This window comes from Plectropomus leopardus, chromosome 1, assembly GCF_008729295.1.
Source record: "Plectropomus leopardus isolate mb chromosome 1, YSFRI_Pleo_2.0, whole genome shotgun sequence".
Taxonomy (NCBI): Eukaryota; Metazoa; Chordata; class Actinopteri; order Perciformes; family Serranidae; genus Plectropomus; species Plectropomus leopardus.
This window is the reverse complement of record NC_056463.1, coordinates 7,397,214-7,417,795: the sequence shown is the minus strand read 5'-3', so window position 1 is coordinate 7,417,795 and position 20,582 is coordinate 7,397,214. Positions and strand designations below refer to the sequence as shown.

Here is a 20,582-nt window from a genome sequence, read left to right as displayed (position 1 = left end):
TTATATTTTCTTCTATTCTATTCTATTGGTACTTGGTTATTTTGGTCAATATCATGAAAGGAACTGAGTTAAGTTACCCAGCCTTACTTGTTACAGAGTATTTCTTCACTGTAGTATTGTTACTTTCAACAAGTACGAGTTCAGAGTACTTGTAGAAACTGTTTCAGAGAAAAATTCCACTGTTTTGTCCTTTATCATTTTATGTTTTGCGCATTTCATGAAACAACAGCGTCATAAAACTGAAACAGATCAATCAAACCAAAAATCAGCACTCTCCCCTGTGATGCCTCCCTGTCTGTGAGCATTAGTATGTGTTAATACCTGCTTTAAAGCTGAGCTCATCGGCCTCCTGGCCCGTGTAATCATAGAGCGCTCGGACTCGCACCCCCTCTACCTGATCCTCCTCGTCCTCCGCCTCCCCCACGCCGTTCACTGCCAGCGCCTTCTTAGGACTGTCCTCATCTGACCAGTCTGACGAATAATCTTTCACCCTGAGTGAGGACAGACAGGAAGTCAGAAACACACAAATATACAGAGTCTGAATGACAGGAAACTAATTTTGTGTCACTGAATGCAGCATCAGGGGTCACAGAAAAATCAGTATACTGCACTTATGTACAATTTTGCACTTTGCATGGGTACTTCCATTACTTTATGCCTCTTTTCCTCTACAATTCAGAGGAAAATCTTTTACTTTTTACTCAACTGAATTTACTTGAAACTCTTGTATTAGCACCCCCCCCCCCCCCACACAAAACCCTGATGTTATACTATACTACCAACCTACCAATAGTACACAACGTATCTAAATTTGTTCCTAACTGACAAACAACAAAATTAAAATATTCTAACTTGTTTTATTAGAAATAAAATCAGACTAAGATATTTTATAATATAACACTTTAAAAGGAGCCATTCCTCATAATGAGTACTTTTACTTTTGATACTTCATACTCATTTTGCTGATAGTACCTCTGTACTTTTATTCAAACAACACTGTATGACTTTTACTTGTAATGATTATTTTTGGACTACAGTATTTCTACTTTTACTAAAATAAAGGATCCTAATACTTCTTCCACCGATGGAAAAATCCCATTAAAATCATCAATTAAGGTGTTGAAACATTTACTATGAAATCTTTTTTGTGTCATTTTTAAGCACAAAAAAACAGTAAACCTTAAAGTTTCAGAAAAAAAGAAGAAAAAAACTTATTTGGCTGCAGCCTGCTTTCCTTAGATTGTGTATTCATCCCCTCCAAATGTATCCCAACTGAGGTGCTGTAAATAAACTAATAGAAGCTTTGAAGCTATGTCACACATCTCTGAGCAACCGCAGCTGTCGTCATCATGAATGTCCAGTGGAGTAAAAGAGTGTGTGTGAAAACCTCTGAGTGCTGGAGGCTCAGAAAGACACCACAGTGAGTTTATGGACTAACTGTGACTTCACAGAGGAAAACAAGTATTAGTTTGGAAAACAGTTCATAAAGACAGAATAGCAGACGAGCAGGAACCTGCTAATGGCTGCACAGAAAGTCAGGGTAGATGTTTGAACACTTGTCACTTATTTACCTCCACTTTCTATTTAAATATCTAGCAAAAAAATCCCCAAAGAAACCAAAAAATCCTAAATCAAACAATACAAAACCTTGCCTTGGATAAATGTGTAAATCAATATATATCGATATGCATTTGCTCAGGGTGTTTGTGTCCTCTGACTACAAATTTTTCCTTCAAAAGGAAAATCAATGTAATAGAAAAATAGAAAAAGACACATTTTTAGGAATATAGCCTCTTTCTCTGTGAATCAGCTAACATAATATAACACAGACAAACCTGCTGATGAAAATACAGCATTTATGCATGACTTGGGAGAATACTTGCTAGCCCTCTTGAGTACTAGACAATACTTGCATAATATTGAAGCATGCCCCAAAACAGGCTTCTCAGACTACCAGATCTGGCCTTTACGACAATTTCTTGAGCCCCCTTACTAGTTTAGAATTTATGATCATATTCGGCCTCCAAGTTTATTTATTTTTTTACAATTCTGATTTTCCCTTCATTTTAGGGTTTTCCACTTTTTTTATTTCTCCATCTAATAAGAAAACTATTCAGTCAGAGAGCAATTTGTGATGAAAGAAATATAGTTACATTTTCAAGCATTTTCAAGCACTATATCAAAAATTCAAGCACTTTTCAAACCTTGAAAACAAAATCAAAAATCAAGAATTTCAAACACCCGTCCAAACCCTGTAAATTTAGCTGTTCTTGATCTCTGGTGGTGAAGCTGGGTCAGAAACCATCACCACGGTTACTGTTTGTACACAACATTCTTAGCAAAAGTGAAAGCAAACCTTTGATTCATTCTTGTTTTCTATATTTGCCTTTTTTTTCCTTTTCCTCTAAGATACGTGCTGCTACAGTTTCACTACCTTTCATAAAGTCCCAGTCTCACCTGTGTGCTGTGCCCAGGAACTTCTTGATCAGAGCAAAATAGGAAGAAAATAAGAAAATACAGGCCGAGGGCAGAGTCTCTGCAGATGAATATACTGCCACACACTTCAAGTGGGTCATAAGAGATGACTGAGAGGGATTACTACTGTTATTCTATTTTATTTTATTCTATTTTTTAAAGGAAGATCCTGTGTAGTAATCCTTTGAGAATAATCATTTGATTTTCTATGGCACCAAGCCTGCATAATGGAAGCATAAAGATTTGGGTCAATCTGGTCTCATGGACTCATTTCTCTCAGCACTGACAAAAAATTAAGTACGTGTTGACACAAAATTAATCTTTGGATTGTGATTTCAAAATCATCAGGTAACAGTTTAAAAATGCAAGATAATGAAGAGACTTTGATACTTAAAAAAATAAAATTGCAAGATAATGAAGAGGCACTTTGAGACTTAAAAAAATTATAAGTACAACAAAAAAAAGCCTATTTAGTTTTTTTAAAGTGTGACTAAGGCTGCAACACAATTACTTCCTTTAAAAAAAGTATTCTTTGTATTCTCAATTAATAGATTAGACCTTTTTGGATAAACTGTCACATAATAGTAAAAACTGCTTATCACAGCACTCTGATTTACCGCTGTACACCTGAAAACAAAAAGTCTCCTTCTCAAGCAACAGGAGCACAGAACACACATTTAAAGACATCTCACTTATCATTTTTTGGTAGAGCTTATTGTGAGTATTTCTATGGCTTAGCTGCAAGAAAAACCTGCTGCTCCCCAAGAACACACTGTCAGCAGCTTCAGCAACCACACTCACAACGTGACCAGTGAACTCTCATGACCCCCATGACTTTAAGATAAACAATTTGGAAATTTTCAAGGACTTTTCAATGATTTGTTCCAGTTGAGGGAGGGCAGCAGACATGACAGGATTAAATACAGAAGCAGACCAAAGGACACACAGAGACACAGCCTTCTAGCTTCTAATTAGAGTGCATTATGTGCAGGATGTTAACTCCTCAGGGTGACTACAAGATAACAAGCTAAACTACATGCTGCCTCTATATCTGTTCCTAACAAGCACACGCACACACACACACACACAAACATATGTTGTGGGTTTGTGCGTGTGTGTGTGTGTAAAGGAAACTGGAAAAATTCTTAAAACCTTACTTTCGGCGGAAGTGCAGCCGAGGTTTACACTTCCTCCAATAAACTCAACAAAACAGACTAAGCTCTTTTTGTAGATGTTAATAAAACTAGAACTGAGACCTTTAATGAAAAATGGTAATACTGATAGTTATTATTAGTCTGCAGCTGATGTGGAGGTGTCCTCCTACCTGCCGGTGTCCAGGGTGATGGGACTCGGTGGGACGTCATCTCCACCTGAGGAGACGATGTTGGTGAGCTTGACCACATTTTCCTCAGAGTGTCCACCTCGCTCCTTCCTGCTGATGGAGCGACTCGCCTCTGGAGACCACTCCTACACACACACACACACACACCAGTGAAATTAATTAACAATAAAACACATCAATTCAATACTCTAAGGGATTTTCACTCAGGCTATGACCACTTGCATATGGTAGCTAATGTAAGTAAACCTTTGTAGATACGGACGTGAACTGACATTACAGAGTCAGTTTGCTGACTCACCTGCACCTGTACACTGTATGTCAGCCACAGCTTAAGGTACATCATATTTAAGATATTTAAAGACTTTTTTAATTACACTTGGAATGAAATTTACAACAATCAAAATCGACAATAAATTACGTTGGGACAATTTTGCCCAAATATTTACTGTAACATAAAACATGACTTTTTGGTGATGTTCATGCACGGGGAATTTGGCAGATTTTATATATTTAAAATAATGCTGAAATTAATAATTAATAAATAAATAAATAAAAGGTGTTAACAGTTATTTTTAAACTGTACAATGCAATATCAGAAAAAAAATCACAAAATCCCATTTCCCATTTCTGAGCATTTTTAAGACATTCTCAAAGATTTATTTAAGACATTTTAATACCAATTAAGGCCTTATTTTTAGATTAATTGACTCACTGCCTTTTAAGACTTCTTAAGGATCTGCAGGAACCCTGAGACAGAACGCAGTGATAATTTAGATGCAACATAGCTGCATATATGGTTGGCAGTAACTCAACCCACAGGGACTTGGCTTGGGATCTGGTAGGTTTTGGATTCAAGTCCAAGACCAAGTACGGAGTGTGGATTGGTAGCTCTAGAAGTGCCAATTTGCCACATGGAACCTGCCGAAGTGCCCTTGAGCAAGGCACTGAATCCCCAAATGCTCGGGGCGCCTGTCTATGGGCAGCTCCTTCACTCTAACATCTGCTCATTTAATACATGCTTATAGGTCCTGCCTGTGCATATGTGTATACTTCAGGCCTGTGTTATATGACAACAGAATGAAAAACTGAGTTTCCCCTCGGGGATTAATAAAGTATAAGTAAAAGTAAAGTAAGTATTTCGTCAAAGTAAATTCTCCAAGGGCAGCACAAATTTACACAACTATGCAAAAAAGTTTAAGAGTAAGCTGAAAGACATGTTGAAGATTCCCAGTCATTCAGCTCATGGTAACTCTAAGTGCTATACTGAGGGCAACTGGACTTGATTGAGTTTCTTGAGGACATTTTATCTCTTGCCTGAAACCCCTTCAATTCTGAAGAAGCCTCTTGGATGAGACGGAAAACGTCTTTGAGAATCTCACGCAAGTCAAGTTGCCTAGGATATACATGTAGCACTTTGAACGCATGCTGAAAATTTGCGTATTGGGCTTCTTCACTTTAGTGTCATACAGAGACAAGAAGAAAAAGGAGAGAGACTGGAGGTAAAAAACAAAATGAAAAAGGAGTTAAACACTAATGCTGAAATACACAAAGCAGCATCGAGGTGCCATGCAAACGCTATGGAAGGCCGAGTTGGCTGTTCCACGCGGGGGCTGTTTGATTTTGCTCCGAAGTGCAACCAAACTAAATGTCGTGGACAGTTTAAGATTAGGTAGCTTATGATGGCCAGAGCCATCATAAGCTACCTAATCATGAACATGAACACGCTTTCCAGCAGAAAAACTTCATATTTTTGGCGAGCCACACTGCACACTGCTTTGTGTGCTTTGGTGTAAGCTGCCACAGAAACAAACCTCCATTAACATGGTCATTTGCTAGCTATCTTACAGCCGCTGTTCATCTGTACACTGGCAGTTTGGGGGCAGATAAACAGACTGCACAAACAGCTTGAGATCCAATTAATTTATTTTAATGAATTCTCTCTGGCATTCAGAGGATTTATAATCCTATGGGAATCTGTAGCATTTTCTAATGTAGAAAATAATTAAATATATGTTAACTTATTATTGGAAAATAATAATAAATGAAAATTAAAATGCATGAAACACAATGAAAACAAAAACAAAGACATCTGTTTTGACAAAGAGGGATCCTTGTCTTAGATATGTAGCTAATAAAATAAAGTAAATGTGATTTTTTCTTTTTTGTCTTGATGATCACTCTTGCCCCTCGGTAGATAATCAGTGGAGTTTGATCCGATCACACCCAGACAAAAACACACAAACACAAACACACAGACAGACACACTGTGGCCATAATAACAGGTTGATGACAGAAGTAGGTGGCTGGGGATACAGTTACAGGTATTTACAGTCTCAGTGGAGCCCAGAACAACCTCCAAACTATCAGCACTACAGGAGGTGTGTGTGTGTGTGTGTGTGTGTGTGTGTGTGTGTGTGTGTGTGAGTGAGTGAGGTATAGAATTAATACCACACATGTACATTGTGTAATTTTTGAGATATGCAGCAGAGGAGTTGAAGTTATGAATGAATATAGTCGACAGAAAGTCTTCAGAAGTACAGAAATACAAATGTGTGTGTGTGTGTGTGTGTGTGCGTGTGTGTGTGAGTGGTTTGGTGTGTTGGGACAATGGCTCTCTGTTTGCGTGTCAGTGGCGCTGTGGGAACGCCAGGAGATTCCTCAGAGGACACAAGAGATTCATTTCTATCTGCCTACATCTCTACACTTATTTTTCTATTCTGGGAAGATAAATAGTGTTCTGTTTGTCATCATAGCAGTGATCCTCAAAACACAAAGACATTTCCAAATCCTCCTCAAGTGTGAAGAAAATCTCAAGTATTTGTTCTGTCTTCAGATCTTCCACAAACTCTCAAACTCTTAACATACATACATCCTGACCTCTGCACTGTGCATTAGTACAAATAATCACCTGACTGTCATCTGACTTCATCTCAAAAACAGCTGACTGAACTTTAAACTGTTTGCGCTGCACTGAACAAACTGTACAGTCCTCAGCTGATACAATGATACCTAAAATGCTAACACTTTACTTTAAATCCCCTATTTATCATTCATGAGAAATATACAGACATTTAATAAATAGTTCAGAACATATGATGATGAAATTGTAAGCAGATATAAGTGTTTATTGATGTATTGGTCAATGACTATAACCTCCTCCAGCTGACATCCATAAGTCGAGGCTGGGTATCGGTTGTCAATACCATTTTAGGTATCGACTAAAGTAACCCGGTGCCAAGAAGGTTGTAACATTTCAAAACTGTATTTTAACCTTTTTTGTGCCGATGGCCACTCTCCTCCCTGTAAATGGTCAGTTTAATGTCTGCCCAGACAACACAAGCTAAAAAAGCAGCAGCTAACGTCCAAAGAGAGACATCAAAGTGTCTCAACAAACTCATACCAACACAGAAACAGCTCAACTCTGTCGCCAAACCCTTAATAACCGTATGATGACTTTAGCTGTGTGGTGCTAATCGTTAGCTCTGTGTGTGAGCGGACAGACTCTCACAACTGTCCTCAGCGCAAAGCTCACACTCCCGCAGCAGGTACAACCATACAGTCGGTGGTGTGGTGAAGTTGAGTGTGGTGAATTGGACGGAGTTGCAAATGCAGTGTGCCAAGATGCCACCAAAACGATATTATGTCTAAACTACATAGCAGTCGATTCACATTATGGGTATCAAATGAAGCGCACCGCTGGTATCAGTATCACTTTAAAGAACTGGTATTGGAACTGGTATCGTAAAAAGAGGATACCCAAGCCAAGTACAAACAGATAATAAATAACAATATAGTAAAACACAACCAAAATAACATAAAATGTTGCTGTGCATCAGTTAAAGACTTTCACTTGTAGCTGCATACAGAACATTATAGTGTGTTATAAATAACTTCTTTAATGTTAAAATACTGCTTCTAAATGCTAAATAAGGGGACTTACTGCGCATGAAAGTAGGGTTGGGCAACAGAAATGGCTTCTGAATTCATAAAATTCCTCCAGAAACACGTTTTTAAAATCAGCTTATGGATTCTTGAAGATTAGACTGCAGAAACACTCACGTCAATGCACGTGTGCTTACACATGCTTAATCAGATCCACCGCTAAACAGAGTTTGACGACAACACTTGGGAGATAGAAGAAGTCTATCTAACTTGACAAAGCATTTTCATAATTGCATGACATTAGCGTTTACAACTCGGGTAAAAACAAGTGTAAAATAGCTCAAGGTTCACTTGTAAATAGAGAGATTGTTTTCCTTTATTCAATGTTAACAAATGAAGAAGCAAAATCTCATTCATGGCAGCAGTGATTTGATTTCAGTAACCTCTCATCCTACTAAGTTAGAGGTTTTGAAGTTGCCAGTTGCAGTCAATTACAATTCTGCAATACATCCTACGATCCTCAATGGTATAATGTTTCGCTTTAGCTGAAACTGTTTCAAGGAGCTGTTGGTTCTGTTTTAGAGGATGTAGTTTGGGCTGCTGTTGAATTGCACCTTCTGTTCATAAATTTTTGTTGACCCTGATTGAAATGAATGAGATGCGGTCGTCCTCTCCGAACACAGAAAAAAGAACTACTGAATCAATCCAGACTTCATTTTGTTCTACTTAGCTTTTAAAACGTGATTAAGTTCTGGTTTTCATGTGTTAAAATCTGTCTCTTTGGCCCCATAAAACTCACAAAAAACTACGTTTTGGGATCTTTTACTGCAGCTGTTAAACATTTCATGAAAAACAAGGCTCTGAACTGACTGAGTTATCACATCACTGTGTTCATCACTGTGCTGTGACTTGACAGGCTGTGTTTAAACATGATGATGATCATGATGCCAAAATAATCTTTACTCAGTGAATTAAATGTGATTTTCAGGCATCAACTGCAGAAAACAGACAAAGAGATTTCACAATTTTGAAGTCTTCAAACAGACTTTCTGAGGTCCAGTTGCTGCATTTCCAAGTGTTGTATGTCGTCTCTTTTGTATGATTTGAAATTCGAGGATCCAGGTCTGGAACAGCGTACACACACATGCACACTCAGTGTGTAGCTGCCAAAAATCAAAGTGGAGGGCAGGAATCTAGATGATTGTATCTCTTTTATGCCTTCACAATTGGGTCTGCAGATCTTTTCACAGACTGAAAATAGGACAATACAATGACTCCTTTATTGTGAATCAGGGACAGAGAGTGAGGAGGGTGTGGAAATTCCTGCGTGTAACTGATCACAATCGGTTATATCATCCTCAGGCTAGATTCACAGAACTGCTCAGGAAAAAGAAGAAACTTTAAAATGGCTCAATGTGAATTTCAGACTGTATGGTTGACACGGTTCTCAACATGGAATTGGCAGAGCCAGCAATTAGCAGCTGAAGGTGCTCAATCCATAAATAACAGCACAAAACAGCAATGGTGTAACAGCTGTATGAGTGCAGTGCAAGCAGCAGCGATGAGGTAGCCAGAGGGATACAGATACACACACACACACACACACACACACACACACACACACACACACACACACACACACACACACACACACACACACACACAAACAAGCTCTCAGAGCCTAAAGAACTGATAAATGTCCCACTGATCTTTGTTATTTTACTTTGGGATTAAAAGGGCTTTTTGAAAGACAAACAGAAAACACAGCTGATCTGGAATATTCACTTGGATTATGTAAAAACTAAACTAGATATAACATGCTCAGTCGTGAGTTTTAAAGGTTTAGTAGGCTGACTTTGCAACATGCAGACAGAGTTGAGCTACACTAACTTGTTTTTTTACATTTATTTCAAAATGTAGAATTATTCATTTAAACTCTGAAGAAACAGTGATTTGTACTTCTGTTTTCACATATCTGTAAATGTTTGTTTGTCCTCAGCAGCCCGATCTGAAATCTGTAGATTTCCACCAATAACTTAACATGTATTGGTGTGAGTGTGAGTGTTTGTGTGTGTTCAGACATTCCTGACCCCACTCAGAGGTCTTAGTCACACAACAAGGCATTCACTGGAAACCTGTTTAATATTCAGTCTGTCTCTCTGAAACACACACACATACAAGCACGCACGCACGCACACGCGCACACACACACAAACACACACACACACTGAACAACTAATGCAGTCCTGCGCTGCAGTCTTGTTTTCATCAAGATGTTTGGGGAAGAAAAATGAATGAATGAAGTTATATAAATAATGCCATGAGTGAATTAAAACAGAATGTAAGAGTGTGTGCGTGTCTATGTGTGTGTTCGTCCACACCTCAAACTGTGGCCAGTTCATGCTCATTCCCGGTCCGTGGGTGTTCCTCCACCATCTGAGATCTTCAGTGTCATTGGCTGCTTGGATGGTCTGACCCAGATCTCGGTACAGAACTTTAAACCTATTGGACAAAGTGACTGTCAGTCATCGCATATACTAAACGCCATCCTCCTCCGCCTTTAAAAATCTGTCATCGGAGATTTTAAATTCTGGTGGACACAAACAAGACTTAGTCATCTGAGTCTTTGTTCAAGTAAAAATACTGATGAGTGCAGGTTTAAAGACAGCAAAAGACAAACATTTTACACTTGTAATCAAGATTTAAAGAAACAGACTTATAGTATTGGTCATTTCCTGTTCTGGACATCACAGTTACAGTTAAAGTGTTCATACACTATAGTATATATTTACTCATTATAGTGTGTGTTTTGGGGGCTGGGCTTTTAAAAAGGTAGAACTCCAGATAAGACTATTGTATGTGCATATTTTGTAGTCGACACGATCAGCTTAGTGCTGGTTTGTTTACACTCAGAAATGATATGAAGGATAAACTTGTACTCATCTGCATCCATCCTGAACAGGAGCTGCAGGTAGATGCCTGAAGGCAGTGTGAGCAATGAACTCTTAAATCCTGTTTAATGTATTCAACAGAGAACAGACCGAAGGCAAAAACTCTTAAGACACATTTTATAAATCTTTCAAAACAGAAGGACGGTAAATTGTGAAACACTGCCCATGAGTGCCCTTTCGCAAGGTTTTATGATTATAATAAAAATTAAATCACCATTATTTTAATCAATATTGAGATCACGCTAATTTATTGTTTACTGGGACAAAATATTTGAGGTGCACTTTCACATTTAAATAATAGAGCACTTTTTCTTTAGCTGAATAAATTTAAATTCCTATAGACAAGTATCCGCAACTTTTTTTTTTTTTTTAAGAGGTCAAAGTACCATGATGCACTGCGATGTTGCTGTTATTGATGGCTGAGTTGATACTGGATTAGGACGGGGATTTAGTGCAAATGTGATTTTTTTTTTTTTATATACCTTGCCTTCATGCATTCATCATATTACAGATTGTGGTGTTTTTTTGGGTGGTTTAACAAGTGAGTTGCATTTCAGTGCAGAAGCAGGTCTCATGTACTCTTTGCATTTGATATGGTCTCCTAAATCCGAAATACTTCCTAACAATGTCTGATGACAAAAGATGATTTTTGTTATGCATGTCTGCAGATGCTGCAGCTGCTGGGTGCAAATATAGCAGCATGGCAACTCTTTGAAGGTGAACTCTGACTGCTGGTTCAGAGGCCCTTGATTTTATAGGCATTAGAAATTTCTGTAAACGGAGAATGTATTTTAAATGTCAACATTGCAGTCGATCATGTTTATTAATTATGGGAAGCCCAAATTGTGATCATGATGATTATTCGATTAACTGTGAAGCCTTATTTCATATCTCAGTTCAGGTAATGACAGAGCTCAGTCTGTATAGGAGAGCAGGTGGTCTTTCACAAAGAACCTGAATGGTCTCTCTGTACTCCATGTTAAACTGTTGACTCTGATTTTGGGGACTAAACCATTAATGTAAAAAAAAAAAAAAAAAACCTTTAGGAACTAAAGAAAAAAAAATAAAAATAAAGTCATTGGATGGATTTTTTCCCATCAAATCTAATCTATTCAACAAATCTTTGTTGAATATTTGGACAAATATCATGCTGGACTTTCCAATCATGCTAACCATGGTAACAGTGGTTGTTTAAACAGAATGAGGGGTCAATAGTTAATGGACAACACCATGAGTTTTCTATTAACTCCTGTGTACATACACACGTTTAAAACACACACATTTAAACCTCGACAATTCTGCATGCCTTCGCTCTGAGTCATGGATCACGAACCACCTGATCACTCTGTTTTACTCAGGATGTGTGTGTGTGTCTATGTGTGCATGATTCTGTGTGCACATGTGTTTCCTACCCTTCTCTGGCGGACAGGTCGAGGTGTTTGTGGATGTCCAGCAGGACCTCTTTAAAGAAGCGCAGCCTCTTTCGCTCGGCCTCCTGGGTGAGGTCGAACACCTGCTCCATGTCCTCCATGTAGCGAGGGTTACAGCGGTTCAGGTCCTCCAGGGACTTTGTGTAGCGCTCCTTCATCTGCAACACACACACACAGAGCACATGCTGAGCTACGGTACAACCATGTGTCACCCTACGTTCAGAAAGATGAAGAAAAGCACGGAGGAAGAAGGAGTCTAAATTTTCAAACATTAAACAAAAGGATTGATGGCTGCTCTGTTAGAGGGCACTCACATCCTGCAAGAGACTTAGTTTATATGCCACTCTGTTGCAGCTGCAGGTGAGATACTGTGACTGTATCCACTGAGAGCAATGATCTGCAGCTGAGAAGTTGCGGAGTTAAATGTTAAATTGCGAAGCATTTTAGGTTTTTATTGAATGGTGTAGCCGTAGCGGTGCAGCAAATTTCAATATTCCAAAATCACACAAAAAGCTGCTGTCATTTGACTCTGCATGGTCCGATCTGTCTCAAACTTCACATGCTGCATGAATGTCCAGGCCTGAAGACATCTACATGTCAATATTTAGTTTTACTTATAGCACCACCAACTGACAACAGGAAACTGGCCTGAAATTAAACAAGACCAGATTTAATATGCATACAGCCAAAAAGCATAATCTGATCAAGATCGTTCCTGTCACTGTGTGTGTGACAGGTGCAGCAGCAGTATCACAAACACTGAATGGCAGTCGTCCTCTGCAAAAACAAAAAAAAAAAAAAAAAAGAATATCCAATTGCCTAAATTGAAAACCAAATACCTACTAAATTAATGAACACCCGAATAGCTAAATATTTGGTCCAGCCCTATGTTCCATCCAACAGGATGTCATGCTAAGCGCTGTTTACCGAGATCATGTGTTGGAGGTGTGGTGGTTTTCTGCAGTAAGAGCCTTTCATCTGTAGCTTAGTGTAATTGCTTCTTCTTCCTCTGCTATTCCTCTTTACACCCAATAAAACTGTGGAACTGTACATGTGGATGAGAAGTCGCAGGAAGTGACTGATTCAGCTTAGCATCAGCAGCGTTTTAAATACAACTTTGACATGGCTGTAAGGCTTCCAGTGATTAACAACTGATCTATGAACTGAAATGCTTCAATAGTGATCGACAGGTTGGTCTACCACCCCCCCAAATAGTATGAATAAGCCATGATATTGAATTTCATTTCCTCGTCCTGTATTATGTTTTAGGATTTCCCTGTTTTTGGTTCCCTCTTCAGGTTCAGGAACTTCTTTACTGATGGGATTTTTGTGCAAAGTGGAGAACAGCAGAGACAAGCCCAGTCATGTTTCAAATCTCAAAAACACACAGGTATGTTTTTCTGGACTCAGTGACACACCCAGACTGGTGCAAGTGGAGCTACGCATGGGACTATCTGTAAATATGAGTGTGTGTGCGCGTGTGTGTATGTGTGTGTTTGTGTGTGTGTAAGCTTTGTACTTTCTCGGCCTCCTGGTTGCAGCGCTCCGCCCGGGTCGAGTATTTGCGCACTTCTTCCTGTGATTTTGTTGGGTCGGCTTTGGCGTGCGTTTCCCTAGTAACTGCAGTCCACTCCTCCTTCCTGGCCTGATGGTAGCTCTTCTTGCTGACCTCCACCTTGATAAACACATACACAAACCCACACACACACACACACACACACAAAATGATACACTTTGATTTGTTGTTTCCTCCGTGACACATTTGACGTAACAGTCTAATATTAGAAACATGATTTACAGAAAGTGCATACTTTTTTTTTTTTTTTTTATTACTTAAATTTTTATTGAGTTTTCTCATGCATGTAGACAAAACAAAACAGCATACAAGTAACAGTAATAATAACGTTAACAACCTGCCTGGAGATTTTCTACTATTCAGTCCACTGTTCCATTTAGCTTTTGTTCAGTTGGTGTCATGTCTCATATAGATGTTCCATTTTTTCCAGTTCATTTCAAATACGTTCTCCTTGAGTCTCAACAGGTACGTTAATTTTTCCATATCAAAGATTTCCTGGACAATTCCCAGCCACTGCTCCTGTTTTGGAGCGTTCACATTGAGCCAGTTTCTTGTGACCGCTTTCTTACTTGCTGCGAGTAATACTTTAGTCAGGTACAAATCCTCTCTCATTACGACCTTCTCAATATTCCCAAGATACATCACTGGACAAGTGTTTGGGATTTCATATCCCAAGACATTTTTTACAACCGAGTTAACATTTTGCCAGTATATCTTCATTTTTGTACAGTTCCAGAAGATGTGTGTATGGTCTGCCTCCACGCTCCCGCATAATCTCCAGCATGTTGCCTTGAGAATAGCCGAGGGCCTTCTCTGGAACCACAGCGACATTAACAAGCTGAAATCTGGACTGCAGCTTTTCTGAGTCGTGTTATAATGTTGTAATATAGCGCTCCAGCATTGTTGAGGTGATGCTCTTGTTTGTATTTGACAATTGGAAAAAAGAAATATTAAAAACATGTAAGCTTAAATAAGAATCAAACTTTGTTAGGGGTAGAATTCATATGCAAACAGTTTATTAACCCTAGAAGTTAGAGTTAGATTTTTCCAGCAGAACTCCCTCCATATTAATGAATTTCTTGATGTACATTGTGTCTCACACATTTGGTACCACTCCTCCTCTTGTATTTGAATTTTTCAGAAAGTGCATACTTATGAACTGGATAACAGAATGAGCTCCGACTAAAACACAGTGGAATAAGGTCATAATACTTAAATATTCGAGTTGAATATAGATATATAGGTATTTTACATGTATCCCACATTCAAAAGACGATGTGTTCCATAGAACATGGGAGCTTTTGTTGTCTACTCCAGCATACAACACAATAAAAGTATGTAGTAGAAATAACAAGAAATATATACAATATGTTCATCATATGTTAGAAAAATATTCAAAATGGCTTGAAGTAGCATCAATTTCAAATCTCTTGGTACAGGTCAATTATCGTTTTACTTTTTGTTTCCATAGAAATCAATTGTGATGGTTTGAATCAGTTTTTTTTTAAAGATTTTTGGGCATTTTTGTCTTTAGTGTATAAGGGGGAGAGAGGGATGACATGCAGCAAAGGACACAGCCTCTGTACATGGGGCGACAGCTCTATCCACTGAGCCACCAGGCGCGCCCAGGTATTTTTTTTATTTTTCTGATAGCTCACATTCATTAAATGCTTACTTAGTGGTTCATTTTTAAGGAAAAAAAAACAAAAACACAAAATGACGTGTAATACATAATTCCTCTCCTATGTGAAAACATAGTGCCCACCGCCCACCTCCAGTCTCCACCAGTTGGCCACTCTGCGATTACCGCTGGTGGACGGTGTTGCTATGGAAACATGGTGGCCACCCTCAGGGCTTCTCCCAGTTTAGTAAGCACCTTAATTTTGAGCCAAAAACCCTTTAATTTAGCATTAACTACTATTAGAACCACTAACTTTGCTATGGTGACTCTGCTAATGGTACTAACAGAGCTAAAATGAAAACTGTAGTTTGCAATGCTGATTGGGTTTTTATATGCTGTGTGAAATTTGGCCTTTTAATCACTGAGGAAACCTGGGGGGCGACTGAAGGCGGGTACAATATTTCCATAGTAACATCTTCACAACACTCGAGTCAAATTTGTGAAAAACAGTTGATTTTGAAGCACTGTGAATTTGTGGCGCAGAGATTTTCTATTCATTTTTTTTATTTTTTATACATTTTTTTCCCCGAGAACACAAACTATTTCATTGCCCTGCTCTTGATATGTGGGCTTTTTTTTCCTGTAAAAATAAGAATAACCTTAAGGGACTGTTCTTTATTTATCAGAGAAGCGGGCTGTTTTTTGGTTTTTTTTACCCTTTTGCCTCCCCAAAGCTAAAAATATTTTTCTTGAGCCTCCCTGAGTGGCTCAGGGAAAATGCACCAAGAGTTCATTCCAAATGATGTGTTCAAGGAGTGTCAGAGTTCAATGATTCAATGATCATTTTTGTTTTCACAGTTTCTGGCTGTGATAAATGTTGTCATTTTAGGTGATTTTTATTTTGGTGGACCCATGAGTTTGGAGGGCATGTTTTCTTTAAAAATAATCAAAAATTTTAAAAGATTAACAAAAAAAATTTTTTTAGAGACAAAGAAAATGCAAACAAATTAAAAAAATTTAAGAATTACAAAAAAAATAATGTGAAAAGTCATTGCTACACACTTCACACACACACACACACACTGTGCTGTGGTGTTACTGTTACAGGTCTTTGCATGGGCTACAATCTGTTGGAAACACCTGTACTTTATAGAGGATTTTACATTATTTGTGATTAAAGGCTGCAGCCTGTGTGCAGCAAAGTTTTCCTTGGCCAGTGGCAACACTATCAACCCACTATAGCCCAGTGTAGCTAAATGGTATATGCAAGCACATACTGCATTTTTTAAAATGAACTTAACATTTTACAACACAGTGACACAGTGACAAATGTATCTTAATCACTCTAAACCTCATTTTTTCTTTTTTTAATAATTATTAAAAAGTGGAAAATAATAAAAATTACAAATTCCAAGGCAAAGCCTAGAATGACACGAAGTTATAATAAAATGCAGGTTTTTATGCTTTGATGGCTGTGGGATCACTGCAGTTTGAATGGGTTTCAACAGTGCATTGTTTTACAGTTCACACTATGAATGCAACAATTTAGCTTCGATAGTGTATTTTAGACTTATTGTAGGAGCTGAGATGGAATATCCATGATTGAACACAAATACACAATCTTCCCAAAATGTATGCCGTATGCATGAACACGACTGAAAAACGTGAATATGCCCCAAACAGTCCCTAAGGGTTAAATGTTAGATTTATGGCTGAAAATAAACAAGTTTGCCTATTTTACATATATCTGCAATTCAAATGAATTGCCAATCATCTCCCTGTAGATGACTGTTGTTAAAGGGACGTCACAGTGATTCAGTCTATGATATCCCCAAATAAGGGATTAATATATCATTAAGCAACTGTATTAAAATGTAGAAAATTGTACACTGCTGTATTGTACAGCAATCAAAGAATGGACTACTTCAGTTTTTAATGCATGGCCACAGTGATTTGCACCACAATATTCCCAAAATGAGGGATGTATTACATTAAATTGTACAAAATTGTAATGTCGTGTATTGTATTGAACAGTAATAAAAGAATGGACTCCATCAATATAATATAGAACCCACATATGTGTCACCTGTGTATTTAATATGCAACATCAAACAACTTAGCATAGAATGCAGTGACATCACGCTGACCTCATCATTAAAGGCTTTATGATGTCATAGTCTAGAATGTTGGGAGTCTATAAATTGGGGTGATTCAGTTCAGTTTTTCAGTTGGAGTTCAGTTCAGAGACGATCAAGAGGGAGATCAATCTCAGAGAAGACACCTGACGACCTACAACACCGACGACCTACAACACCGACATCGCAGAAGTTATCACATCAACTTCAGAGGAGAACATGGACACTCAGATGAATTTCTACCTGAGCACACTGGAGGAGCAGGCTCGGTGCGAGCTCAGTGACAAGGGTGTGACACTCACCCAAAGTCCAATGGAGGGGAGAGTCCTCCTGAACATCCAGGAGGATGTTCTGGCAAACTTTCTGGATCTCCTCCAGGACAAGAGGGAGAGTGTCAACTGGAGCAAAGAAAAACAAAAGCTTCAGAGGGAGATCTGTGGCCTCAGAGCCCAGCTGCGTTTGGCTGCGGCTAAACAGAACGGCTTTGCATCCAGCGACCGGACAGTCACAGAGGCCAGTACCAACACTGAGCCTGAGAGCCAAGTGGGCTTCGGTGCTCAGAAACACCTTGAGCACCAGGCCCATATTATCATGCACCTCCAGCAGAGATTGGCGCAGGCGGAAGGCCATAAACTCGCCCTTCTGAGAGAGCTTGAGGGAGTTAAATTTGAGCTTTCTCGGCGAACACAGTGTTTTGTTACGGCCAGGACCAACGTGGAGCTGGAGCTGGAGAGCCTCCTTCAAGGAGAGAGGACCCAAGCTCAAAAACATCGAAAGCAGCAGTCCTCCACCATCAAGCTCCTGAAAGATCAGTTGGAGCAGGTGAAGGACCAGAAAGAGGCCCTTCGGAGAGAAGTGACCACAATAGTGTCACAGCTTGACGCCGAGAAAGTCATCAAATGTCAGACTCTCTCAAGAGCAAAAGTGCTGGAAAAGGATCTGGCACTTGAGAGGGCTCAGACTCAACAGCTGCAGCAAAAGCTGAAGCAAGCGGAGGATGCTCTCTGGCATCAAAAGGTTGGAGCTGCCAGTATGCTTGAAAAAGTGCAGGCCTCCAATCAGACCAAGCTGGAAGAGCAGACGAGAAAGGTTGCTGCAGCCTTGAAAAAGGCTAAAGAGCAACATGAGACTGAGCGCCTCTCCCTCCAGCAGGAGGCCGAAAAAACCAAGGCTCAACTGGACAGTGAGACCGAAGAACGGATCAAACTGGCAGTTGCTCTGAAGGAGGCCGAGGAGGAGCTCAACAAGAAACAGCTCCAATGGCAGGAGGAGAAGTTCGCCCTCACTGCTCAGCTGCAAAGACTCCAGGAGACGCACGCAGCTGAGCTAAAGCAACAAGAGACCAACAGTGCATACTTTGTCTCAGTTCTGAAGACAAAGTATGAAAACCAGATGCAGAAGGACTATGACCAGTGGCAAAAACAGCGGACTGCCCTTCAGCAGGTCTCGGAAAACGTGAGATCCGCCTATGAGAAACATCGCAGAGACACGGAGATGGAACACAAGGACATGATCGCTGCTCTTAAGGATAAATTTGAACATCACCTGGAGAGCGACCATGACCTTTGGCAGCAGGAGAGGACATCGCTGGCAGACGCTCTGAGGAACGCAGAGAAAGACCTGCAGGGTCAGCAAAACGGGTGGCAGGAGGAAAAAACATCACTCCTCCAGGCCATGGAAAGCCTCAAAGAGACTCTGCAAGGAAAAGAGCAGGCAGAAGTCTCCCTGACCCTCCAGCTAGAGGAGCTACAGAGCCAAATCAATAAGAAAAAGAAGAAGAAGAAGTGGTACAAATTCTTCTGATTCTCGGCTCAGGACGACAATCACCAAAATGACAAACACACACACATGCATGCATTAGTTCTTGTATATTTGTGAGGATTAATAAAGGTCATTACACTTAACCCCCAGAGAGTGACTTTCTGGGGGTTAAGGCTTGACTAGACTGGTCCTCACAAACATATGACAACTAATGCACAGAAAAAGACACACACACATGTGCATTAGTTTACTTGTGAGGATGACTCTTGACCCCCAGAAAGTGATTTTTTGGGGATTAAGACATGACTTTACACCGCAAAGTAAATTTCTGGTGTAAAGTTAATTCCTCACAAGTAAATAACAATTAATGCACACCCAGCCATCCATGGAGAGGAGATCTCTCTTTGAATTGCCTCTCCCGAGGTTTCTTCCCATGTCCATCGGCTTATTCTGATGATCATGGGGAGTTTTTCCTCGTCTTCTTAGAGAGCTCGGGCTGGGCACCTGTTGCTGATCTGGGTCTTTTAGGCCTAGCAAAACATCTTCAGCAACAGAAAACCCCCCATTTCATTTCCCCATTATTAAACTATTTCCCCCTAAAAAAAATCCCCCCCAAAAAAATAAATCCCCCCCTAAATAATTTCATGTTTGTATGCCTGTTATTGAAAAGTTGCACCACAGTCGTGTGCAATATTGAATGTTTTTATTTATTTATTTATTAACAAATGGGTTAAGCACTAATGAGTTATCGTTTGCACTTTCTATAAATACAGCTCCACTGACATCAGAAACCACTCAAAAAGCCCTCACCTCTTTCAATTTGCGGACCCAGGGTTTCTGTGCTTTGCGAAAGCCATCGTCTGCATCCTTCGTCTCCCTGAAGCCTCCCATCATCTGCTTGTGGAAAGCTTCCTTCTGCCAGTTTCGAACCTTCTCGCTGTCCTCGCACGCCAGCCGCTCCCGCAGCTCAAGATGCAGCTCGCTGATCCGATCAGCCGCCTGCATAAAGGCATGCCATGCTTTCTCCAGTGTGCCATACTGAGGACCTGAGGGACAAATGTTAGAGGAGATAAATTCTCACCACTCCATTTAGGTGGAAACCAAAAAATACTGATACCAGTTATCTCTGTTGGTTTGTCTGTTCATAAGACTTTCAATTCCTGGCCCAAAGTCAAAATTATGTACTAACAAACTGAATTAGTTTAATTTGGCAAATATCTTTCAGTCAATACTTCGAAATTATTTTCTGTAAATTAGTTTCACTTAAAACTTAGTAAATGAGGGGTGTATACATCAAAGTTAATAACTCCTGTAAAAGTAGAGTGTTTTACTATATTTCAAGTTCAAGTTATGCTTTTAAAGTCTATGTTTAAATCTTGCGTGTATGTTCCTTTTTTATCATTATGTGT

The 20,582-nt window shown here is 39.4% G+C and overlaps 1 protein-coding gene across 2 annotated transcripts in view; it reads right to left on the bottom strand.

Annotated features, from left to right (window-relative positions):
- Positions 1 to 20,582, bottom strand: part of pacsin3 (protein kinase C and casein kinase substrate in neurons 3) — a 47,247-nt gene that overhangs the window by 5,521 nt on the left and 21,144 nt on the right. For both annotated transcript variants that reach the window (XM_042491237.1, XM_042491230.1), the window contains 6 exons: positions 19,984 to 20,219; positions 13,600 to 13,755; positions 12,063 to 12,238; positions 10,081 to 10,201; positions 3,800 to 3,942; positions 322 to 491 (listed from right to left, as the gene is read on the bottom strand). In XM_042491237.1, the coding sequence (XP_042347171.1) occupies positions 322 to 491; positions 3,800 to 3,942; positions 10,081 to 10,201; positions 12,063 to 12,238; positions 13,600 to 13,755; positions 19,984 to 20,219 (1,002 nt within the window). The remainder of the gene's footprint in view (positions 1 to 321; positions 492 to 3,799; positions 3,943 to 10,080; positions 10,202 to 12,062; positions 12,239 to 13,599; positions 13,756 to 19,983; positions 20,220 to 20,582) is intronic.